Source organism: Magnolia sinica, chromosome 9, assembly GCF_029962835.1.
Source record: "Magnolia sinica isolate HGM2019 chromosome 9, MsV1, whole genome shotgun sequence".
NCBI classification, from domain to species: Eukaryota; Viridiplantae; Streptophyta; class Magnoliopsida; order Magnoliales; family Magnoliaceae; genus Magnolia; species Magnolia sinica.
Window position 1 is genome coordinate 74,453,403 of NC_080581.1, and position 26,913 is coordinate 74,480,315.

Sequence of the window (26,913 nt, forward strand, 5' to 3'; positions counted from 1 at the left end):
GGCCATTCATCAAGCCAAGATCTTTGACACGTATGACATCCATCCAGAAATTTCACACGCTTTCTGCTATCTTGGCCCCATCGTATCACAACCCTCACTACTACAATTGGACAGACAGGATCGCCCTAAATATAATATTTTTTTTGGGTGTGGCCCACCAAAGTCAAACCTGGCTAAGTGGCCAGCCAGGCCCGACTCTGGACCCGGCCTTGACCTATTAGGGGATTGGGCCCGACATGTAAATCGGGCCCAACTTAATATATCCTCCAATCATGCTTAGGTATCACACGTCTTGCATGTAGGCCGTTTGTTTTCATTTTTCTAAATATCTTTCTTTAATCATGTGCATCCTACCTGATCAACGGTTGGATTACCAACACTTACCTTTGAAGGGACGAGCTCAGGCCTGAGCCTGTTTGTAACAGGCCCATGTTCGGCTCGAGGTCATACAGTTATCTGGTCTAGCCCAGATCCGTTAAGACTGATTGTTTGGTTTGAAAAGGTGTATATACTGAGTCTCGGTGTATAGTTGAATGGGCCAGGTCATGACTTATGAAACTATGAAAGCCCATGAGTGAAGCCTGACTGGATAAGCGTCTACAATAGGGATATAATATCTTGATCTGGGCCACCCAAATTTCATTTCTCAAACTTTCATATGTATTTAAATCCAGTTACAGGGGCCATTTTCCACGGTTCATATCAAGCCCAAGATAATGCAGTAACAAGTAGGGGTTTCAACAGGCCATGGTGATACCTGTCCAAATCCAGCGGCTCTACCTAGGCATGCGATGGCCGAAAAAAATAGGCCCAAAACCAAGCCCATCCACCCACTTCTATACAAAATCACACATGATACATGAGAGAAAATGCCCTTGAAATCCAAAATGGGCTGGTCTGGCATATGCTAATAGATCACAAATGAAACCCAGCCCATCATGTTTAACGTGTTTAAATTTTGGGCCCCGGCTAGCGCACTAGGTCAGACCATTGAGTGCTCTAGGTGAAAGCGAATGGATCGTTTTTAATTGGGCTAAAGAAGCCCATCTCGGGTCATTCGATCAAGAAGATTCTAATCTCAATCCAAGCACGTATTAAAGTAATAAGTAGGCTCCGGCCGTGCCAACCTCATGCCAGGCTAAGAAATTAATTTGCAAAACCGAGATTCGAACCCAACCCATTCAACATCGGAAAGTTGTTATTTGCATACTTCCATGTATGAAAAATACTCTCAGACAAGGCCTTCTCTACAAATTTCATGAATACCTTAAAATCGAAAATCATATGTAGATGCTAATCGGGCACGTTTCGTCTCAAACAAAAAAATCAACATCATGCTACTGTACCTTCATGGGAGGCAACTTGGTAACTAGGAAAAATAAGAAAACAGACGGTTATTGCCAAATCAAGTGCTAAAGTTAGAATATATAACTATGAGACATGCAATATATGAATTATTATGAATTTAATCACTTTTACGGGAACTTCAACTCTTCAATGGTGAACTTATGATTTTGTACCGTGACAATCAAGTAAAATCATACATAGCCAAGAACCTGGTTTTTCATGAACAGATAAAGCACGTGGAGGTGGATTATGACTTCATCAAAAAGAAGATAGGATCCAAGGAAGTTCTCACTAGTATGTTCCATCCAAGGCACATTAATCGACATATTCCTGGAGCCTCTCCACATTCCCAAGGATCATCTATCAACATCAAACTCAACATGTTTGATGATATTCAAGAACCCTCTTCCACATTCCATCCAAGGCACATTAGTCCCTCACACCATTGTTACCGACAACGGCATGCAGTTTGACGGCGCTCATTTATGAGGACTGTGAGAAAAGCTTGGCATTCACAATGCCTTCGCTTCACCTCGGCACCCATGGACCAATAGACAAGTAGACTCAGTCAGTAAGATAATAAAAAGTCACTTCAAAACCAAGCTTGATAAATTCAGTTGATTGTGATCCAAAGGTTGTCCACATTTAATATAAATGGTACTATATTAGTGGCACTGAATAGTAGTTATTTATGCGAAGACTAGCTTAAGCTATGCTAAGATAAAAATAAAGGTAAATATAGATTGTGTTTGCTACAGGGCCTCGAGCTCTTTATCACGTGCTCTTTTTACAGGTTGTCAAGGTGGTAAAACCTTTGTTGGGTTTTCTTAATAGTGTAGAATGCTTTACGATTACGTCTTGTAGTCTTGCTAAATAGAGTCCTTGTAAATCTAAAATTGTTGGCTTTTAGATCTCTAATTTTACATAAATGCTCTCCTATTGGACTCTTAGGACATTGTTGCATTTGAAATCTGTTTTGATTAAAGCCCTATACCCTTTCCCTATTGTGTCCTCTTTTAATCGAGGAACTGGTGGGACTGGATTGACATATCAAATCTCCCATCCCATCTGCTCTGATACGGGTCCACATTATCCATCCTATTAGTAGTAATCTGCTCAGATATTAGCTCAATCTTCGGATATTCAGAATCTTCATATTCATTGCGAGACTATATATGGGAAGATCTCTCATTTTGAAATAATTGTAAGAGATGACCTTACTTTGTATATGATATGCAAATCTCTAATAGGACTCTTGGCTCGGTAGGTCTTTTATATGCGTGTTGGGTATGTTGCCTTAATAGTATGTCAACAAGTGAAAACGATGTGTCATTCCACGTTTTGTTCCTAGAAAGACATGCATATGCTTCTCATACCACTATATTAACAATATAATACATATTATTGAAGAAAAGATAATGAAAGATCTTTTTAGATGCAAGTATGATTCTATGAGCATCAAACTTGTAGTGTCGACATACGGTGACTGTTGGTCCATGTTGGGGCATAGAAAATAGGTTTAATCAATCATGATGTGATTTTTTTCCCTTCATTTAAATCTTTGTGACCTTATCAACGGGTGAGATGGAAAATAAATTTTGTTATAAACATTAAGCAGGCCCTATGAAGTTTTTAATGGTAATCGTTCAATCACCACTGTTTCCTATGGTATGGTCCACTTAAGATTTAGATGTGCTTCATTTTTTTTGCACTAAAATGATATAAGAAAATGTATGTACGACGTGGATGTACAATACATATATTAAGGTATGCCCCATGGTTCTGTGAGATGAGGCCGGAGTGGTAACTAATACCCTCCCCTTCTTTCCTCACAACATAAATGGACTAGTGATGACACTAGCTGCTACAGGTGGCTTCTTGTCAGTGCTATGTGGGCCCCACTATGATGTAAGTGTTTCATCTACCGTCCATCCATTTTCCAAATCATTTTATAGTCTGAGACCAAGATAAGGTAGATCCAAATCTCAAGTGGACCACATTACAGGAAACGGTAATGATTGAATGCCCACCATTAACAATTCTTGGGGGCCACAAAGTTTTGGATCATGTTGATATTATTTTTTCCTTTCATCCGAGTTTGTATCATCTAACCAACAAGTTGGATGTCCAATAAACATTATAGTGAGCCCTCGGACATTTTCAATGGTGAACATTTAATTATTACTATTTTCTGTGGCGGGTTCACCTAAGATTTAAATTTACTTCTTTTTTGTGATGAGCCCTGATATGATTTGGAAAAATCGATGGACTGTGTATAAAACACATATATCACGGTGGAGCCCACATAGAACCAAGTCATTGGGAGCAAATTGCTTGTGACCTGGGCATGGAGATATTCCTGTGCTTGAGGCTGTTTAGGCCTACGGAGATATCTTCGACAAATCCACTTCGTTCATCTGTTTTGCAAGACTACAATAGAAGAAGAGTATAAAAATTAGGCAGATCCAAAATTCATATGAGCCATACCATATGAGACAGAGGGGATGGAATGCCTGGAGGGGACAAAAGTTATGTATAAGGTGTTCATCTCCATTATCGTCATTCCTCATGAGAAACATTAGAATATGTCGCGTGTAATTTATACAAATCCACATGGTGTATTTGAAGATTTGAAGAGATGTACGAAGAAGATTTCTCGGTAATACAGTTGGAACGCATCCAATAGTGCCACATCATTGTTCAAGCGACCGATGAAGAGCAATCGTGTAGAAGCGGTTACAAGACAGATGACAAAAGGAGAAACAGAGGAAACTCAATAATGCTGAACAATTACGGCAAACGTCAGAACATGAAAATGATTTAGATGGCTAAATCAAAGTTATAAATAGTAATGGAATTCAATAAGAAGATGTCATCTCATACTAACCTAATCAAATTAAAAATTATCAGTTAATTATCGTTTTAATTACCTGTCAATTTACATTTCTTTATGTAATCCTTTACTTTTAGCCTACTGTTTACATTCCGTAGCGTAATCCGTAGCGTGCAATCTTAGCTGTAATTTAAGTCTACACTCGTACGTTAGGTTCAGTTGTTCATTAGGAAACATTTTCTTCTCACTTTATCTGTATTGAAAAGTCATTTTGTACAGAAGATAAATGTGCACCTAGAGCTGGGCAGGATCCGATCCGACTGATGGATCCAACTCATTCGAATCGGTAGGATTCGATCCGACTCGATCCAAAAGCCAGGATCAGGTCGGATCGAGTAGACCCACTCAGATCCAACCGCACATCAAGTTGAGTTCGGGTCAGTATCCAATCTAGTCAGGTATAAATATATATTTTTTTAGACTGTTACTTTTACTCCTCTTTTACTTGAACCGCAAACCCTAACCTATCCCCAACCAAGCGGCATCGCACGAGGTTCTTTTTTCTCTCCTCCTTTCTCTCCCGATTTCCCTCTCGTTTCTTTTTTAGCACAGAGTGTCCGGCTCGGCTTGACTCAGCCCAGTCTGGATCGACCGGATAGACTCAACTAGATCCGACTCGGTTTGGGTCAGATCAACAAAAATTCAGATCGGATCGAGTCATCCCTGTTAGACTCGGTCCTGGATCAAATCGAGTTCGGGTTAGGTTCTTGAAAAAATCGGATTGAGTCGAGCTGGACCTAGTCCGGTCCAACTCAACTCGATGTCTACCTCTAGGTGTAACCCATTATTAGAGGACAAATCTCACATTTTGAATATCGCCTGATCTTATTTATACACTGAGCGAGTAGCTGAATAGGTGACTGATCTTATCATATTTTTGTTGTAGACTATGAGTCCGCCTATCTTGACATTTAGGGTCATTGTTGTTCGGTTTGAATTGGTCTTATCTGTTAATCTTGGCACATAGGGTCATTGTCATTCGGTTTGAAATGATCTTATCTGCCAATATTGGCATATAGGGTCATTGTTGTTCAGTCTAATTGAGCCGCAATTTCAATTGTGACACGTCTGCATACGTGCGGTCGTGAACAGAACCAACATGCAACACTAGGATGATATTTGGACACAGTTTATCCGGAAGTAATCCCATGAGCAGTTTGGATGGCATATAAACATTAGCTCCGCGACGATTTCAACAGTGGACGTTTCTGTTTTCACTGTTTCGGCTGCGTAACCCACCTGATTTCAACAATGGGGATTATGGTCTTGAAAAACAGATGGGCGGAGTGGATTTGTCACGGACATCTCCGTGGACCCCTCACAGCCCCGGTCAAAGGTATATCTCTGCCTGGACTGCGTCCTATCCCGGCCGTATCTAACCACGAACGGTCAGTTCTATGAGTGGGCCAACCGTGATGTATGTGTTTATCCACGCCGTCCATCCATTCTCTCAGGTTAGTTTAAGATATGTACACAAAAAATGAGGCAGATCCAACGCTCAAGTGGACCACACCAAATAATAAGCTTGGGTTGCATTTAAATGCCCAAAGCATTAAATGCCAGATTCATATTTGGTGTGGTCCACTTGAGTGTTGGATCTACCTCATTTTTGTAAACTTACCTTAAAATGATCTGAGAGAAGGGATGGACGGCGTGGATAAACAGATACATCACGATGGGCACACCTACGGAACTGTCCGTTCGTGGCTACAGTCGGCCGGGGTAGGACGCAATCCGCGTCCATCTCTGCCTGGGGTAACTAGCAATCTGCTACCCCTTTCAGCACTCTCTCAAAGAAAGGAGGCTGGGAAAGGAGTCAGAAACCCTAGCTTCTTCCTGCAAGAAACCCTCCTTCTCTTGAAATTGCCAGATTCTCCTTCTCCAAACCCACGTTCGTCTCTCTCTGCGCCGTCCTTCTGGTGGGCCGCACCCTCGATCGGTCACAATTCAATAGATCACCTTTCCCCCTCTTCCGTACTTTTTGAAAAATTTGAACGTTGGCCTGTAAGTCATTTACAGGGAAGTGACTTCTCGTCCCCAGCCCAATGAAGTTCTCTGGCAGTGGATTTCTTCCCCCAAACACCACCTGTAAGTCACTTCTCACTTACAGAACTTACAGGCATCCAAACAACCCCTAAATTGCAACTTACCTTCATTCACATGCGGTTGTAGAAATGTTTAGTCGATCCGTTCATCTGGTTGGCCGTATCGTGGATGGCCCGCGATAGAAGAACTATGTGAGTATGAATGTACTTGCTGTCTTCTTTCTAGTTATGAATGGATGCAGAGAATATGAAACAGTTAACGGTCTACAACTAAAATTGAAGCAGTCCATTGATCGGATGGCATCACATTGTGATGCTTGTTGGCATACATGTAACTCAATGTAAGCTATCAAAATTGTGCCTCCCATGTGGATGGGGCATAGTTCCAATAGTAAATTGAAGGAATGATATTAACTGTTTGATTGGCAACCATCACATGGATAGTTAAAATGAAAAGTAGTCATGGTCCAAAATTAGTACATAAATATCCAATAATAAGAGGTTGGATCATCTAATTAATTCAATTTTCGGACGATGCATGCAGCACATGATTTGATCACTTTGGGTTGAGCTTGCATGAATGCCATATTTACAGAGGGCTAATGCTTTGCAGAGTACCAATGATTTTCTCTAGTGTCCGTTTTGGTGGGGGGCTGGCCCTTAGTTGCAAAATCCTTCTCACTGCTCCTGCTTTAAATCGCGCCTCAAACTCATGCTACCACTCCTTCTTCATACCAGTTTACACTTTAAAACATTTTGAAACATATGCTGCCTTGCTTCTGCACCCAATAATGTTGATGCTTTGCTTCACACTTCATGCAACTATATGCGGGCTGATGCCAGACTAGTGTCATTAACCACTTAATTGCAATTTTGGAAGATTTTGAGAGTACCAAACATGTTGAAAATTGCAATTGAGTGGAAGAAAGCACTGCTTTGATGACCCTTATCAAATGTGTAGGGCATGGGTCTACCAAAGTCGATATCTTAGTCCTGTGCTTTTAAATAACCAATAAGACACGGAGGTGTCATCCATATTGTATTTCTATCAGCCCTTTCCCATAAATGATATGAGGGACCCATATGACACCATATTGGCTTAGAAATAGTGTGGGGGAGAAGTAACATTATAAGGATCTTTATCCAATGTGGCTGTCGTGGGTCCCACCAAAATTGAGACTAGGCATGGTCCCATGGTTTTAATATCTGACCATATTGTACACGTGGCCCCTCCTAATAGGTGATTAGGCATGGTTACATGATTTTAACAACTACTACCAAGATCAAATGCTATTTATTTGCTTGTGTGTGGGCAGGTAAATAGTCATGGGATTAAGTAAGATTGAAGTGAACTTAAGGAGGTTGCTCGCCGCTGCACCTCAGCAACAAAATCAGGCAAAACTCATACATGTAAGTAGAAAGCATGCTGTACTCATGCAATCTCTCTAGTGAAACTTACATATTAGTTAATCATCACGCATTGTGAATAAGATGAGAGATTGTAGACAGATGGTTTGGTCATTTGCAATGGAGGCCAAGAGCTGTGTTGGTTAGGAGCTGTTATGCAATCCGGGGCTGTAATGCCTGTTCTGAAAAAAATATGCCCGTAACGGTCCAATATGAGGCTAATATATTTTTTTCCTTTAAAGTAAATTTTTTTTTGAACATTACAGGATCGTAACGTCCGTTAAGCCTCATATTGTAACGGCCATAAGGCTAGCCGTATCGGCCACCGTTACCGTTGTTGAATACCTTGAGTGAGTTGGTTCGAGATGAAGGCTCTAAAAGGGCAAGCGGAAGGCCCAAAGGGATGTTGGTGGAGGTAATAAGAAAAGACGTGATGATCTATAATTTAAATGAGGATATGGTCCTTAATAGAGTGGAATGGTGGAACATCATTCATGTAGCTGGCCCCAATTAGTTCGTATAAGATTGGGATTTTTTTTTTTTTTTTTTTTTTTTTTTTTTTTTGGTGTTTTTCTCTAGTTTTTGTCATTTTTTTGATCACAACCATGGCATAAACAGATTAGGCTTTTGTTTGATTATGCTAAAGATATTATAGTCAAAGCATTTGTCCTAGACAGCCAGATCTAGAGCTACTGTGTAGTCTCCAATAGGTCGTGTTGATCGTGTAAGGGATTGCCTGGTCAGCTGGGCATCATCTTGGGGCCGAGGAGACTTGCCACCTAATATTTGAGGCAAAAGCCCCATGTCGCCAAACGGCTTGTTTTGCAATGGTAGAGAATCCTGAGTTTTCTTTTTCAAAATTTCAGTAATAATGATTTGCACTTGACAAAGTTGAGAATCTCTGGTGTTTCCAAAACATCCCTGAAGCACGTCAAAAAGGCCCCTTTTCCAATTCTTTTCATTTCATTGCCTGCTTGAAATGAAATGGATAGGGCTATCCCATCCAATTCGATCGGCATTGCCCACCCATTCCTCCATTCGCATGATTAGTTCATGATAGTGGTTTTGATGTTTCCTTATTTGTGATGGTTCTGCTAAAAGCTTATCAAATTATGGTTTTTTTTTTTGGTCATATATTACTTATTTTTGCTAATAATTGTGTTGTTTACTAGATTCTATAATTTCTAGTCAATGTTCTTACATGCCAATTGTGTAGGACATCAACACCATGAAAATAGTAGGCCCCACCATGAAGATCACCTGGGACAAAAATCAGGCCATTCCGCTCATCAGGTGGGCCACATTGTTGGAATCAATGGACAATTGGTGGTCTGACTCAACGTACAGGTGTGACCCACCTAGTGAGTGGATGAGCCTGATTTTTGAGAAGCATGATCTTCATGGTGGAGGCGCGTGCTTTCATGGTGCTAATGCCCTGCACAAGTTGGGTGTTGATGGGAAACATGGTACCAAACCACAATTTGTGGCAGTGTTGCCTATATGTGATCTTTTACCCATTCCCATTCACGGCAATCTATTAGGCCCCAAGGCTCAGGCAATTTAACTAACTTGGCCAGATGTTGGGCTACCATTCTTTTCATGATCTGTGGATGCTGCTGAATTAAAACTGCACTATTTCTTTTTTCCAAGTTTCCTATTAATCTAGAATTATTGACCTCTGCTTCTTTTCAGTTTTTTTTCTTTTTTTTTTTTTTGGCATTTTGAAATTTGAATACTTCTTTGAATGTTTATAAAAATTTTCAGAATCAAAATACATGAAGAAGATGAGCTACAAATGTTTTGTTTGGGGACACTAAAAAATGCTTGTAATGCATCAATCAAGTACTACAACCTTACGACTTCTGATAAACTGTAATTTCTACCATATAAATTGAGAAATGCTCACATCCAACTGGTTGGACTGGTAAACCATCCAACCAGCGTATATTTTCATCTTGTATGTTTTTGCGACATCCAACCTGTACCAAGCATTGCTCCACTATGAGTATCAGCATATGCAAAAGTCAGCATAATCCATTATATCAATGGGACCGTTTGGTGGGCCACACTAATATTTCTTTATTATATCAATGCTTGTAATGCATCATCAATCAATTACCACAACCTTACGACTTCTGATAAACTGTAATTTCTACCATATAAATTGAGAAATGCTCACATCCAACTGGTTGGACTGGTAAACCATCCAACCAACGTATATTTTCATCTTGTTATGTTTTTGCGACATCCAAACTGTACCGAGCGTTGCCCCACCATGAGTATCAGCTTATGCAAAAATCAGCATAATCCATTATGTCAATGGGACCGTTTGGTGGGCCACACCGATATTTCTTTATTATATCAACGGGTATCTATTGTTTTCTATGGTGGAGCCCACCTAATGAGTGGAGTGGGTTGATTTTTGTACTAGGCTTTCCCTTTGGTTGGGCCAACCTATTGGAGGGTTGGGTTTCACACAAACATGAAAGGTTGGAACTTATCCACTGGTTGGACGGTAACTTATTGTCCATTCAGTTGGGTTTTAGCATTTCTCATATAAATCATATTTCGCACATTAAACTTTCTACTTATATGAAGTGTTTGTCAAGGTTGGCTTTGCAGCCTATGATACTCGTTTGCAGTGAATATCCACGTTTTCATGCCTGATCTAACCATGTGATTTAACCCGTGCAGTATGTTGCTACTTTACGGGAACAACTAGAACAATTGGGAGCAGAAACAACCTTAGAGGGCTTACCGAGGTTTGCATAGTCATTTTGTTCTCGTGTTCTTCAACTTCTTGATCCTTGCAGAAGTACAACGTTCACGTAGATGTATTATTAGCTTATGATATGGTTGTCTGAAGCTTCAAAGAGTGGGTGGCCGTGTGATGTTGGTGGCTCGTGTGAGGCAGAACCCATGTGATGTGGGGCTCACAAGGGGGGTTTGGCCAAGGACCTAACTCATGGGATATGGGGCCTGGGCTATGAGATAAAGGGATTGATTTGCCATGTTCTATAAATTCGAGCTTTTAGAGCATGTTGTTACTTGTCCTGCATCAAAATGGTATCAGAGCGGGAGGTCTCGTGCTCGAGACTCCTCGTCGGGGGTGATTAATGCAGGGGCACACTTTGAGTGAGCGGCCTGTGTGAGGCGGAACCCATGTGATATGGGGCCCACGATGGGGGTTCGGCCAAGGACCTAACCCATGGGATGTGGGGCCTGGGCTATGAGATAAAGGGATTGATTCACCATGCTCTATAAGTTCGAGCTTTTAGAGCAAGTGGTTAGTTGTCCTGCATCACTAGATGATTTTTGGAGAACCTTCCCTGAAAGTGGGAAACAAGCTCAACAATGATGGGACATTGGGAGCTCATTGAGCATCCCAAAGCGAGAAACAAGCTCAACAATGATGGGAGATTGGGAGGTCATTAAGCATCCTAGACCAGCATGGCTGATTCAAAGTTTACTTTTCCTGAGCTGTTGGGTTTGTGGACCTTTGGAGAGGGTGGAAAGGGTGGAGGTTTTCGCTAATCGGTTAGGAGGGCCATTTGGGTGGAATGGAAATCTTGTAAAGTGGTTGTTGGGCTTTTGGGAAATGCGTTCCCCCTTTTGACCGTTCTTTCTTTCTTTTTTCTTCTTCTTTTTTTCTAAGGCTGGGCTCCTGCTCTTTGGATATCAATTTTCATCAAATTCCTAGCGTGGCGTATTGCCATTTCCCTTGCAAAGGAAGGCATCCGTGGATCTTATTTATGAACATGGATTCTTGTTCATTGCCTTGATGGATTTTATTTCTTTTCGCCTTGTGGGTTTTCTTAATAAATTTTTTGGATAACAGACGTTCTTTTTTGATTGTCTTCTTCTTCTTTTTAATTTTAATTTTATTTTTATAGGATTTCTAAAGCGAAGGCGAATGAGTATTCGGAGAAGATTGAAGCTCTAGCAGCCAAATTAGCTGCTCAGTCGGTGGGTGTATAGGCTGCTTCCTTTGAGCATTCACAAATTAACTACATCATTCAAGCTTTTGATTGATATAATGCAAATAATTTCCTCAGAATTAATCTTTTTTTCCCCTCTAGATTGTAACATTTCCCCACTCGTGGATTTTAATAAACCTATTTAGTAAACTAATACATAGGGCTCGAGGGAGTTTTGTGCTCTGTCGCAAGCCTAGAAAGGTTTCATGACTTGCATCAGGTTGGCAGCTGGCATGAAACTTTTGCCATAATTTTTTCTTTTATGTAGCATTTTAAGTGGAGACATGCATTGAGGTCACAATATATATACAGCTATGGTGGTCCTTTTATAGCAAGGCTGGGTGGTTCCTCTTTCGCCAAATCCTTCTTGGTTGTCAAAATGAGGTGGATCAGGATTTTGGGTTGAAAAGACAGAAAAACTGAAACCTGGTCAATGCACTTGCTGTCGTTGCTTTGCCCCAAATGCTTAGTCATGCAAAAAGAAAGTGACCCCACCAATGCATTCATGGTGCTCCCACTGCAACTTTAGGGTGCATTTGGATGCCCAATTTACTGTTTGCAGTTCATTCAATTATTGTACAGGAAATAGAAAAGTGGGAATGGACCAATTTAGTCCGCAAGGCAACAAACCCGAATTGTTATTCTGTCTGTCCATTTGGGAGTTGGAACAATAGGATTGCAATTTTGGGGCTAGTGTCACATTATGAATGGAGATGGGCTAGCTACTTTGGTCATTCACTCTTTTATTGAATGGAATAATTGCAATTGAATTCAATTTACCACCTAAATGCAGCAGAAAACAACTGGATTTTATTTTTATTTTTATTTATTTATTTATTTATTTTTTTTGCGTCAGTCCATGACCTGGTTATTTTCTGAAGGCTGCTATTCAGTCACTTCACACAAAATCAGTGTATGATGTGGTTCCAATATGATAGCTTTGCTAAGCGCACACGCATGTGCAATGAAGCTCGTGTACAACCCACACATATGCCAGCATATGGCACATAGGTACAAAATCTTATCCATTATCAGGTTGGTCTGACCTTCTACATGTCTCCCCAAAAGTAAAATTTGGTCCAATCAGAATGTGAGCCCCAATATTGGAAACAGGTGGATGGGTTAGAAAACTTCAGCCCAGGTTTTCAGAGCCGTCCATTTGTTTTACAAACTGTGTCCCACCTCCCACCTCTCTGGTGGATCAACCTGATTATTGGGTAAGGGCATCAATACAGTGGTGTTCTAATGGACGGATTGGATCTTGGACCTGTTGTGCCAAGTAGGCACATGTGGGTGTGTGCATGAGCTTTATTGCACTTGCGTGTGGGCTTAGCAAAACCTCCAATATTAAGTATTCATGCACACAGTTAAGTAGGGTTTAGTCCGCTGTCCTAATCGGCTTTTTGGCAAATGCTGCTAGCCTTCTGTGCCAGGATCCTTGGAGTCAGTCGATGAAATCCAAATTGAGCAAAGCCCTACCAGAACTGAGGAAGGTGGAGCTCTTCTGTCCCCCTCTCGAGGATTGCGAAGGAGACTTGGGTAAATGAAGTCGTTGCTTTTTGCACTGACATGGTCCTAGTTATTTTTCTTAGGGTAGCCAGTTCACAGCCATCCTGGACTATGAAAATACCCGTTCTTTCAACTTTTGGCAATATAACAGTACAACATTGTACTATTATCTTATGATAAGTAGAAAGCAACAGATGTCTTTATTAGTCAGAATCGGTGCTGATAGCATTTTGTTTATTTCACTTCAACTTTTTGAGCTAATGTCTTGTTTCGATTACTCAGAACTCCTAACAAAGCTGGAGAAAGAATTCATGAGATCGTGGAGAGTGATCCTTCAAAGCCCATTAAATTGGATGCTGCCGCACAAGCACACATTGAAAAGCACAGGTATATTTATCTTCAAATCATGATTTGGTTCATGACTTGACATCCATACCTGAGTGTATGTTTGTGTTTCTGCATTTGGTGTGTTGGGATGAGCACCCCAACCAAAATGAGTGGGGTGAGAACTGGCATTACACCGCCTTTCGTGTGTAGTTGTTTGATCAATAGTGTATATACCTTTTGATTTTGTACTTTTTTCCATTTAGGAATGGTGGAACCAGTGTTTTAAGTAGCACCTGTCTCTATGCTACGTAGCATAGCATGGCTACAACACTGCCTAGTGCACCAAAACTGTGTTGACTCCCATGCAGCTTATGATATTTTGGGGGTAGCGTACGCTATATGCTATGTAACGTATGGTGTAGGTAGCGAATGCTACAGTGGAAGTGCGTTTTTAAGCTTAAAAACTTGGAACTTTTATGTTGTAATACTTTTATATTAGTTAGCACAATTCGGAAATTGTTGGTGACTCATTCTCCTCACACGTGGCATTGATGTACAGCTATCCAGACCATCCAAACTGGGGTCCCTATTGGGGATGGAACATATCTCTAGAATCATATGTATTAGGCAATTGTAACAACTCCACCAAGTGTACAGTTGAAGAGTTACAACCAGTTTTAAATGGTGTAAAACTAACACAGTATGCTAACACATAAAAGCGGAGATTTAAAATTTTCTTTTGAAAGCACTATTCCCTCTATCACCAAAAGCCCTATTCCCTCTTTCAAAAGCCCTCTTTCGGTTCCCTCAATCCACACAGTGTTTGAAGAGAAGTTTAGAGAATCAATCGGGCCCATTAGAATTTCTCTTTGGCTAAATTTTGAGGAGCATCGGAGCCCAAACAAAGGAGAAGATCGATTCCCCCCCCTCCCCTTCTAATATCTGTATGGTTGTGGAGCTCAAGTTTTTTTATTATTTTATTTTTTTATTTTTAATAATTGATTTAAAGCCAAAAAGAGGTAAGTTCTTCCCCTTAAATCTTCAGTAATGAATTTTATTTCATTTTGGAAGTAGATTCAGGGTATTTTTGGGCAAAATTTTTCACATCTTCATTTTGAGAGGTAAGATCTAATGCAACATCATAGAATAAGCTTGTTCTACACCCAATTCTTGTTTGAGTCTACTGTGGTGTGTATGACATGCCATCCAACCTGTCCAGTCCTTCATATTGGCTGCTGACGTAGGACAGCCCTAATTATGATGCATGGTCATCGACATAATTAAACAGCGGAAATAAAAGGAATAAATGATCTAAAATTCTAACAGTAATCATCATAACTGAGAAAATCATAAAGGAAACATGCAATGGAGCGGGCCATCACCACAACCATGGATTATGGAATTCAATTACTACTTAGGTTGGATCCGGCGAGGGATGAGACCTCCCGATCTTGCATGGTCACACCCAATCGATCAACGAAGATCACTAGTCCGAAGAACCAAGAAGTTTCTCGGATTAGGGATTTGAGAATTTGGGGGTATAGGGTTTCGATCGATTCTCAAGATTTTGATCGAAGAAGGATTAGCCAAAACTGGAAAATAGAAGGAAAAAAATTATTACCTTGAATAAGTTGGAGGGGCACAAGAAGAAATTAGAAGAAGAAGATCAAGGGAAGAGAAGAAGCACCATTAGAGAGAAGAGAGGAAGGAGGCAACCAAAAGGTTTGCTTTTCATTAATCAATAGTTGAAATTCGAGTTTAGGGCTTTAGCTCACTTAAATAAGTAAATAAAAACATAAAATTACTAAAATACCCCTAGGATAAGCAAATAAAGACATAAAATTACTAAAAGACCCCTAATTAAGTCAAAAGCGCGCAAATAACATAAGTATGGGAAAGTTTGGGCGCTCGGTCTTCTTTCTCCAATCTTCCTTCACATGTGTCTTCCCTAAGTGGGGTCTTCTATATGTCCAATCACATGTGAAAGGTCTTCAGCTCCTCAATAGTTTCCTATCCATAAGGACGACACTTGTGGTTGGCGCTTTCTTCGTTGGTACACCTTGAATGCGCTTGTGTCCGCATCAATTCCCTTCGGGTGAGAAAAACTCGACTCCGACGAGTTGAAACTTTTGTAGCGCTCGAGTAGATCTGGATCAATACCCTGCAATGCGTCCCCCGATGGCCACGTAGATTCAGTTGATGGTTTGTTCTTCCACTTGACAAGATACCTTTGGAAACTCCCATCTCTCGTTGATACTATCTCGTCATCCAAGATTTCCTCAATTGCTTCTTTATGGGTAATGGGTGGAGGAGGGGGTGGAAGGGGTTGGGTAGCAAACTCAGAAAAAGGCCATGAAAGGGACGATGTATCAACAATGGGAGTATGGGCACGGAGTAGATCTTCCACATTAAAAGTTGGATTAATGCTCATTTTAGGTGGAAGGTCAACCCGATACGCATTGGACCCAACCTTTTGTAATATCTTGAATGGTCCAGCACTACGCGCTTGTAATTTCTTTGTAGATTCTTGAGAGAATCGCTCTGGCCTTATTCGCACCATTACATAGTCTCCTTTTTGAAATTCTTGCACTCTACGATGAGAATCGGCTGAAACTTTATAATCATCATTGCTCTTATTTAACCGCTGTTTAATGTGTATGCAAATCATGAATATGGCGTGCGAATGCATCGGCTGACTCAGAAGACCTTTGGGTAACAGACATAGGTAAGAGATCTATGGGCATTCTAGGTTTATAACCACTTACAATTTCAAAAGGACTCAACCCTGTAGATCTATTAACTGACCCATTATAAGCAAGTTCAGCAGTTGGTAAAATTAGGTCTCAAGTCTTAACATGTCCACTCACTAGACAACGTAGAAGATTTCCAAGGCTACGGTTTACCACTTCAGTTTGACCATCTGTTTGTGGGTGGTAAGCAGTAGAAAATTGCAAACGAGTTCCCATAATGTGCCACAGTGTTTTCCAAAAATAGCTAGTAAATCGAACATCACGATCAGACACTATGGTTTTAGGTAACCCATGGAGACGCACCACACCATCAAAAAAGAGACGAGCAACATGAGACGCATCTGACGTCTTCGAACATGGGAGGAAATGCGCCATTTTAGAAAAACGGTCTACGATGACAAAAACGGAATCGTGCTTTTTTAGTCTTGGGAAGCCCGAGCACGAAGTCCATACTAATGTCCTGCCACGGAGCATGTGGCACTGGCAATGGCGTGTACAGCCCGGTATTTTGCTTTCTTTGCTTTGCCAGCTGACATGTTCGACACTGCCCTAAAACTTTGGCTACGTCTCGCTTGAGGCCTGGTCAATAGAAACGATCTTCCACGAGGGCAATAGTCTTATCACGACCAAAATGGCCAGCTATCCCTCCTGAATGAAGCTCCCAGATGAGGAATTCACGAAGGGACATACGGGAAATACAAAGTCTGTCTCCCTTGAAAAGAAATCCATCTTTAAGAACATATTCACCCATAATATGCTGGTCACTAGAGAGCGACGCGTAAGTACCCCCAAAATCAGGACATATGGGGTATTCATCTTTTAGTTGCTCAAATCCGACTACCTCTACACTCAAGGAGTTGAGCAACGCCACTTTCCTACTAAGGGCATCCGCTCGTTTGTTTTCAACCCCAACCTTGTGTTTCAAAACAAACGAATATTCCTGAAGAAACGTTACCCACTTGGCATGCCTTGGGTTGAGTTTCATCTGAGAATGCAAATATCTCAAAGCCTCATGGTCAAAAAACAAAACGAATTCTTGCGGTAGGAGGTAGTGTTGCCAATGTCTCAGGGATTGCACCACCGCATAAAATTCTTTGTCGTAAGTGGAGTAGTTTTGTTTTGCCTCATTCAATTTCTCACTAAAATAGGCTACTAGGTGTCCTTCTTGACTCAACACTCCACCTATACCGACACCAGATGCATCGCACGCTACTATAAAGACTTTAGAAAAGTCAGGTAGACGCATGACAGGAGTTTCCACCATCTTGCCCTTAATTTCTTTAAAAGCCTTGACGACAGCTTTAGATCACACGAACTCTTCCCTTTTCATGCAATCGGTAATGGGAGCCATGATCGTGCTAAAACCCCTAATGAACCGACGATAAAAAGTTGCTAGGCCGTGAAAACTTCGCACCTCATGAATGTTCCTTGGTTCTGGCCACTCAACTATGGCCCTGACTTTTTCAGGGTCTGCGCGCATCCCTTCAGATAACACTATAAATCCTAAGAACACAACTTGGCTAGACATGAATGCACATTTTTTAAGATTAGCGTACAACTTTTCCTTCCTAAGGACACTACAGACCTTCTTTAAATGTTCAAGGTGTGATTCCTTAGTGGTACTATAAATAAGAATATCGTCAAAGTACACCACTAGGAATTTTTTCATGAACGGCCTCAAAGTTTGTGTCATCACCCGCATGAAAGTACTGGGTGCGTCAGTCAAGCCGAAGGGCATGACCGACCACTCATACAGCCCATCTTTCGTCTTAAACGCCGTCTTCCACTCATCTCCTGGGTGTATACGGATTTGGTGATATTCACTCTTGAGGTCTATCTTAGAGAATATAGTGGACTTGGCTATCATGTCAAGCATATCATCTAGGTATAGGGAACCTATACTTGACAGTAATTTTGTTTATGGTACGGCTGTCCACACACATGCGCCACGTGCCGTCTCTCTTTGGCGTCAACAATGCAGGCATGGCACACGGGCTCATGCTCTATTGGATGAAACCCTTTTGCAGAAGCTAATCAACTTGCTTCCTCAACTCTGCATGCGTTGCAGGGTTCATCCTGTAGTGAGGAAGGTTCGGTAGAGTAGACCCTGGGATAAGATCAATGGCATGCTGTATGTCTCTCATAGGTGGCAACTCATTCGGTAAGTCTTTAGGAAATACATCACTGTATTCCTTCAGGACCGAGGTCACCTCACGGGGCAACTTTGATGGAACCTCAGGTGTAATTTCTCTAGCCACAAGGGCATACACTATAGAATCCTCCTTAGCCTCTTTTTCAAACTCTTTTGCGCTGATTATATGTAAAGACTTAGGTTTGGATTTCCCCAGTTCTCTAGGCTCACTTGCCTTCTAATCCTTCTTCTTCCCTAGTATATTCTCAGGTGGCATGGGATTAAGTTTGATCTTTTTACCATTATACATAAAAGTACACGCATTTGAACGGCCAAAGATCGTGACATCATTACCGAATAGCCACGGTCTACCTAGGATAACATGTCTCATATTCATAGGTAAAACATCACACCACAGAGACCCTTTGTATGACCCAAACTCGATGGGGACTAGACATTGCTGGGTGACAGGTAGGGATGTCTTGTTAACCCAAGAAACTTTATACGGGTCTGGATGAGGTGTGGATTTCAGTTTTAAGCGATCTAAGGTGCTAGTGGAAATCACATTCTAACAACTTCCACTGTCCACTATCACCTTACAATTCTTTTCACCACACTTGGCAATAGTGTAAAAGATAGTGCTTCGACGCCAGTCAGCACTACTTCTAGACTGAGCTAACACACGCCTGACTACTGCAAGCGTTGCTTCTCCATCCACGTCTTCTTCATCAGTAAGTCCTCCTTCAGGGTGATACTCTTCAACTTCATAATCACCCTGGTCATCTCCACTCTCGTGGGACTCGCATATAACTAAGGCTCTCCTATGGCTCTTCGTAGGACACTGATTAGACATGTGGCCAAGGTTGCCTCACTCATAGCACCTCACTTGGCTCATGTTACTAGGACCGGCACCAAGAACCCCTTTACCCTTGTCCTCCCTAGGCCTAGGCGGAATGGTCGCCTGTGCCCTAGGTTGACTACCAATATTAGGTCTAGTTCGTTGGGAACTAGATCTAGCATTGGAGTCTCGGGACTCAAAACAACGAACGACAGGAGCTTTCAGATATTGCTCTAATTCCTGCACGACTGGATATGCTTCATTTAAGTCCGTTAAGGGCCGAGTAATAAGCTCGCGCTGAAGATCCGCACAAAGGCTCGTCTTGAAACGCGAGAGCGTTACTAGAGGGTCTTCTCGGATATCACATCGCATTACATACTCTTCAAATTTAGCGATGTAGTCAGCGGCAGACATTAACCCTTGGCGTAAGGATTGCCATTGGTCAAGGAGCTTCTGATGGTATGAGAGAGGAAGGTACTTCTCCTTCAACTTCTCTTTCATCTCATACCAATGTGTGATAGGGGCTCTACCAACTCTCTCTATCCTACGCTCGGTGTTGGTCTAGAAGAGCTTGGCTCGACCCACAAGCTTCATCTTAACAAACCGCATTTGACGGTTTTCCGACATGCCATACCACTCAAAGTGGTGGTCCATGTCAGCAACCCAGTCAAGGAATGCCTTGGGATCCAAGCGCCCATCAAAACTCGGGGCCTCAACTCTTACACTTTTCATTGCACGCTCATCTGGATCATAGCCGTCTTGATAACCACATGTGGCTTGTGCCTCTCGCACCACACCACGACCGTTACCACGATCTCTATCCTCACTGCCACTACGTGTAGCAGCGCGTTCTTCAATGATTCCTTCCACTTGGGAGTGCGCATCTTCCCCTATAGCGGGGTTTTCCTTTTGGGACGCCTCTAGTTGCTCCACCTTAGTCATGGTAGTGGTAATTTGGTTCTCAAGGCGGGCAAACTCACGCCTTTAACCTGCTTCTAGGGCGGTTATCTTTTGTATCAATTGAGCAAGTTGCTCAGATAATTGCTCGTTATTCATGGTAGTTTGAAGTCCGAAACCTCTACCTCTTCTCGTGGGCATACAATGAAGACTTGAACCAAACTCTACCTAACTAGACTACTAGGTGTTATGACTTTCAAGATGAATGCAATGAATGCAAAACTACTATGAACTGACACAATTAAGTTGAAACAGGAAACAACTCAAATCTGAAAATTTTCCAGATTAGGAACTTTCTAAAATTGAAAACTTTCTAAACCTGGAACTTTCCTAAGTTAAACCTAAAAATCAAAACCCTAATTTGATAACTCGATCTAGACAAAAAGCCATGCAAGCCTAGGCTTTGATATCAAATTTGACGCAGGACAGCCCTAATTATGATGCATGGTCATGGACACAATTAAACAGCGGAAATAAAAGGAATAAATGATCTAAAATTCTAACAGTAATCATCATAACTGAGAAAATCATAAAGGAAACATGCAATGGAGCGGGCCATCACCACAACCATGGATTATGGAATTCAATTACTACTTAGGTTGGATCCGGCGAGGGATGAGACCTCCCGATCTTGCATGGTCACACCTAATCGATTAACGAGGATCACTAGTTCGAAGAACCAAGAAGTTTCTCGGATTAGGGATTTGAGAATTTGGGGGTTTAGGGTTTCGATCGGTTCTCAAGATTTTGATCGAAGAAGGATTAGCCAAAACTGGAAAATAGAAGGAAAAAAATTATTACCTTGAAGAAGTTGGAGGGGCACAAGAAGAAATTAGAAGAAGAAGATCAATGGAAGAGAAGAAGCACCATTAGAGAGAAGAGAGGAAGGAGGCAACCAAAGGGTTTGCTTTTCATTAATCAATAGTTGAAATTCGAGTTTAGGGCTTTAGCCCACTTAAATAAGCAAATAAAAACATAAAATTACTAAAATACCCCTATGATAAGCAAATAAAGACATAAAATTACTAAAAGACCCCTAACTAAGTTAAAAACGCGCAAATAACATAAGTATGGGAAAGTTTGGGCGCTCGGTCTTCTTTCTCCAATCTTCCTTCACATGTGTCTTCCCTAAGTGGGGTCTTCTATATGTCCAATCACATGTGAAAGGTCTTCAGCTCTTTAATAGTCGCCTATCCACAAGGACGGCACTTGTGGTTGGCGCTTTCTTCGTTGGTACACCTTGAATGCACTTGTGTCCGCATCAGCTGCTTTGCTACAGTGGTGGTTTCTCAATAGGTTGTGCATTGTTTCTATGCTGTGGCCTACGTGATGGTCGGATAGGCATAACTTTTTTTCTCCATGGTGGTTGTCCCTTGTTTTCCATTTTGTTTTGGTAACCAACCTACTCAGTCCCACAGTTACCTGACTTTACATGTTTAGTCATTTAATGATACTTGGCTATTTCTCTCTCTCTCTCTCTCTCTCTCTCTCTCTCTCTCTCTCTCTCTCTTCACTAAAGCTACAAAAAAGAATTGTATATATTTGTTTTTGTTACTTGTTTGCCTTTTAATTTGTTAATGCGATTTGTCTTGGATTGAATATAAGTGTGTTGACTTTGGAGAACTTGTTTTGAACAATGCTTCTACTTGAAAAATGAAGCATATTTTTTCTAGGCCTTTTTTTGCTATGTTTTTATATTATTTTTACTATTTACCACATTTTCCTATTATTTTAATTAAGAAATAGAAGTACCATGTAGCTTACACTACACACTACAGGGGTGAATGCTGCTCTATACACTACGCACTACATGGGCAAATGTTGAAATCGGATTGTGTATTGAGTAACGCAGTATGCCTTTATCGTACTGAGTAAACTCTATTGGGCCCACCATGAATGTATGTGGTTTATCCACGCTGTCCGTGCCTTTTTCCAGCTCATTGTAGTGGTTAAGCCCAAAATTGAAGCATATCTGAAGTTTAAGTGGACCACACCAAAGGAAACGGTGGGAATAATGATTTCCACTGTTGAAACCTTCCTAGGGCCTACAGTGATGTTTATTTGTCATCCAACGTGTTCACAAGATCACACAAACATGGATGAAGGGAAAACACAATATCAGCTTGATCCAAAACTTCTGTGGCCCCCAAGAAAATTTCAACAGTAGACGTTCAATTCACACCATTACCTATGGTGTGGTCCACTTGAGATTTGGATATGCTTCATTTATGAGATCAAGCCCAAAAATTATCTGGTCAAATGGATGGACGGAGTGGATAAAATACATAAATCACAGTGGGCCCCACAGTTTACTCAGTATGCAGTCCGCTTTTGCAAATGTTGCTCTGTACACTACATGCTATTTAAAACACTGGTTGGAAGTCGGAACCAAGGTTTGAATTATCATCAGAAACCAGTACTAATTGCCTGATATGTACTGTATTGCCCATGAATTAAACGGGTGTCTCAACCCTGCATCAGCCTGAAACAGCCGATACAAGGCGATACAGGGTGATATGTAGCAGCATTGATGGAACAGTGCATTACGTAACACACCAATTTCAAACCTTGGGTGGAACAGGATTTATGCAGCTGACCCCAAATTAGTTGGGATAAGGCTTAGATGACAGTGAAGAGTGCTTTTTTGAAGGATATTTGTTTCTTTTTATTCTTTTGATTATCAAAAGAAAAGAGATGGAGGGATATTCAGTTTTCTATGCTACTGCAAAGAGAGGGAGGGAGGATAGATTCGGTCACTCAGAGAGCTAGTAGCTCCCTCATTGATCTCTCACATTCCCGGCTGGCTGTGACTCGTATTTCCAGATGGTGACTATCAATTACTAACAAACCCATAGATTCTTCTACCGTTCAACCACATCTTCTAGATTGTATTTTATATGATCCAAACTCAAGCAATCCTTCTGGTAGATTTAGAGGGGGAGGGAGGGAGAAGATTCCGTTTTATACTGCTGCAAATGCAGAATGAATGCCCCAAATGTGGAATGGATGTGTTCTGCGGGAATTACAGAGTAATCCCAACTTGGGGGTACATCCAAGGAACACTTGAAGTTTGAATGGGTGATATACTACAACTAACCCCTGTTTGGAGGCACATCTTTTAACTTGGTGAACTGGATTGACTTGTTCAGCCCCGGGTGAGTTTGGGAATCACTTGAGCCAGGGGCAACTCATGGTTTGAAACTGGATCAGGTACTACCCAATCCAAGTTGACACAGATGAATTGTATCCAACTTTTTCAGCAGTTTCTTGCTTATCTATTTCCGTGGCCAAGCTTCCTATCCTATGTATTGGGGATTCTTTCCAATTCCTTTAATTTAATATATTTTGATAATCTTTTTAATGCAGGGGCATTTTCACACCGGGCTCGAGTGGGGTAGCCCGTGGGATGTGGGGACACACTTGGGGTGGGTGACCCATGTGATTTGAGGCCCATGGGGGAGGTCTCGTGTTCGAGACTTCTCACCGGGTGTGATTAATGCGCATTTCATACTGGGCTCGAGTGGGGTAGCCTGTGGGATGCGGGGACACACTCGAGGTGGACGGTCCATGTGATTTGGGGCCCACGAAGGGGGTTTGGCTGAGGTCCTAACCCATGCGATTTGGGGCCTGGGCTATGAGATAAAGGGATTAATTCGCCATACTATAACAGTTCGAGCTTTTAGAGCAAGTGGTTAATTGTCCTGCATCAAATTGGTATCAGAGTGGGAGGTCTCGTGTTCGAGACTCCTCACCGGGGGTGATTAATGCAGGGGCATTTTCACACTGGGCTCGAGTGGGGTAGCTCGTGGGATGCGGGGACACACTCGGGGTGGGTGACCCATGTGATTTGGGGCCCACGGGGGAGGTCTTGTGTTTGAGACTCCTCACCGGGGGTGATTAATGTGCATTTCACACCGGACTCGAGTGAGGTAGCCCGTGGGATGCGGGGACACACTTGAGGTGGGTGGCCCATGTGATTTAGGGCCCACGAAGGGGGTTTGACCGAGGTCCTAACTCATGCGATGTGGGGCCTAGGCTATGAGATAAAGGGATTAATTCACCATACTCTAACAGTTCGAGCTTTTAGAGCAAGTGGTTAATTGTCCTGCGTCACTTTTCAAAAGGAAAAAAAGAAAGGAAAAGAGGAAAAAAAAAAGAAGAAAAGAAAAGGAATGCAGAGAATTTCAACCAAACACTGGAATTTCTCTACCTTTGCAGATTTTAATTAGTTTGGCCTCATCATATCTAGCCCTATGGATTATACTTAATTAGGTTGGCGTCATCATATCTAGCCCTATGGATTATACATTTTGATTATGGTCTTTTGGAAACACTTGTTGGCTTTCTTTAGATTCTAATGATTTTATTCCTCTTTTGGCAGGAAGCTTCAAGAGGATTTCACAGATGAAATGGTTGGGTTAGCACAGCAACTGAAAGAGAGTAGCCTCATGATGAACCGATCATTGCAAGACACTGAGAAGGTAAGGATCGCAATTCAATCTATAACCATAATCCCATAATCAGATACAATGTCCATGAGCAGTTTATATTATCTGATGAAAACAGAAAACTTTTGATCAGTAGTGTTTCATATGCATATTGAAAAAATGGTGATGGTGTTGAGTAGAATGTTGTGGTGACTACTGCAGGACTAGGAACTTGAATCCTATTCCCCCTTCATGCCAATGTGGCATGTATGTGCACTATCTAGGCCGTTCATTAGGTGAGCCATAGGGCATATGCATGTGCTGCAGCCCGTTAACCAGGTCAATCTGCTTATCAGGTGTATGGAGGAAATGGACTGTTAGTATTGACCAGCAGCGCACTGCCCAGTGGATAACGGGAAGGCCTGACTTTCAAGACACAACAGTGTGGGCCCACATGATGAACAACAGCCAGGACCTTGTGCGATCACATTGGCCTGTATTGGAAGAGTAGGATTCAAGATCCTACATTTGCCAGTGGCCATATCGGGGCTACAAGGTGAAGGTAGGAAGTGGTCTGTCTTTCCCCCCGTTGAAAGTTGTCCATCTTTCTAAGCCTAGTCGAAATTTGGACATTTACTCAATCGACTTTTTGAATCCTACATTTGCCAGTGGCTGGTGGAGCTGTAAGGTGAAGGAAGGCAGTGGTCCACCCTTCTCCTTGTTGAAAGCTGTCCATCTTTCTGAGCCTAATCCTTTCCCCTTGTTGAAAGCTTTCCATCTTTCTGAGCCTAGTTGAAATTTGGATATTTACTCCATCGAGTCTTAAACCTAATGTTACAGTCCCATTTGAGACTTGAACCAATTTTTTGAGTACTTCCTAGTTCCTCAATTATTCAAATGATCTTCACATTCAAATGATCTTCACATTCTACAACTCAAGCAGACACCTTGCAAAAACTTCTAGGCCATTTGTAAACAAAACAAGCATTTTCTTTTTCCTTATTTTTTAAAATATTTTGGTAGGGGTAGCAGCCGTTCTTGTTTGGGTTGGCTCAGGGTCAGCCCATTTGCAACCCACTTACTTTACTGGTCGAGAATTTCAGCTCTAACCCAACTCGCACCAACCTGAACCACTTGCAGTTAATAAAGCCTGAACCTGACGAGACCCGACCTGACCTGACCCGTTTAATTGTAATAGAGTAGGGCTCAACTGGCCTATTACAACCACGCTAAGGTTTAATAATGAATATGGGGCACACCAGCCCTGCCTAATTACTGGCTACGTACAAACACGCATCATGTTTATGTATATACTCGCTGTCCATTAACTTGTTTCAGGTTTTGAGCAGGGTTGGGTCGAGTTGGGGCATCTGGCCGAGCCCTTTGATAAGCTCTATGGTTGGGTTGGGTAGGATTCAACCCAAGCCCGACTCATTTTATGTAAATGGGGCCAAATTTTCTAACACGAGCCTGGAATTTGGCTTGGTCTGAACCTGCCTTAGAAGCTGGTTAGCTGAGCCACACACCAACCACTGATCCATTGCCACCCCTATTTTTGGGTGTTTTGAACTTGTGCAAATGCACCGCAAGTATCGTTAATTGTCTCCATGCATGCGTACAGGAAAATAGCTGTTTCTGGCATGATTTCAAGACTGGGTTGAGTCTGATGTGACTCGTTCAAGTCAACTCAGGTGTCTATGGTGATTTGATACCAGAATCCATCTGAGTCTCTGGGGTCTTAAAACCATTGTTTATGGTGATTCTGGGTCCACTATCCTTCTCTCATTAGATTAAAATTTCTGCCTTGCTGATTTTTATTCTAGTTGGGAATTTCTGTCTAAGCAGATACTCGATTCAACCGAGATGGCTGTGGAACATAGCTTGGCGAGCACTGGGCATGCAAACACGAGGGCCATGGAGATTTATTCTGAGAGTTTCAAGACCACTTGCTTCACATGGCTCATAATCTTCATCATGACTTGCATATTCGTTATGGTTGTTCTTCTCATCCGTGTGACTTGATGGGGCCTCCAATCCCATGCCATAAGACCATTTCCCATTTCTCTGAAGCTCCGTGAAATAGGTACTGTTTAGTCTTGTTTTCTCAAAGCTATTCATGTTATGTAAATTTTATAATGCATGCATGTTTGCGGTGGAGTGAAAAATGTGTCCCACCATTTTCGACCCATGCATTCATTTTCTGATCTATTTTTCATGTACAAACATTGTGTTAAATATTGATCGAGATGTATGGATCCATGGATCTCTGTGTCTATATAGATCCTGTTCATGGATTAAGGAAAAT

At 41.7% G+C, this 26,913-nt stretch overlaps 1 protein-coding gene across 3 annotated transcripts; it reads left to right on the top strand.

Annotated features, from left to right (window-relative positions):
* The first annotated feature begins 5,963 nt into the window (after positions 1–5,963).
* Positions 5,964–26,883, top strand: LOC131255696 (uncharacterized). Of its 3 annotated transcripts, XM_058256484.1 has the most exons (9): positions 5,970–6,328; positions 6,413–6,477; positions 7,602–7,695; positions 10,387–10,454; positions 11,586–11,658; positions 13,090–13,208; positions 13,461–13,565; positions 24,563–24,662; positions 26,454–26,883. In XM_058256484.1, exons 3-9 carry the CDS (start codon positions 7,612–7,614, stop codon positions 26,628–26,630), a joined length of 726 nt encoding a protein of 241 aa, XP_058112467.1. In that variant the 5' UTR covers positions 5,970–6,328; positions 6,413–6,477; positions 7,602–7,611; the 3' UTR covers positions 26,631–26,883. The 3 variants fall into 3 exon arrangements, with proteins under 3 accessions (XP_058112470.1, XP_058112468.1, XP_058112467.1); XM_058256485.1 differs by lacking the exon at positions 6,413–6,477 and having other exon boundaries at positions 5,968–6,328; XM_058256487.1 differs by lacking the exons at positions 6,413–6,477; positions 7,602–7,695; positions 11,586–11,658 and having other exon boundaries at positions 5,964–6,328.
* Positions 26,884–26,913: the final 30 nt, after the last annotated feature.

Bases quoted from the DNA above. Each gene is read 5' to 3' on its own strand.
- LOC131255696 (XM_058256485.1), top strand. From the start codon at position 7,612: ATGGGATTAAGTAAGATTGAAGTGAACTTAAGGAGGTTGCTCGCCGCT. The intron at 10,455-11,585 runs GTTTGCATAGTC...TTATTTTTATAG, and splicing joins ACCTTAGAGGGCTTACCGAG to GATTTCTAAAGCGAAGGCGA. The intron at 11,659-13,089 runs GTGGGTGTATAG...AAATGCTGCTAG, and splicing joins CCAAATTAGCTGCTCAGTCG to CCTTCTGTGCCAGGATCCTT.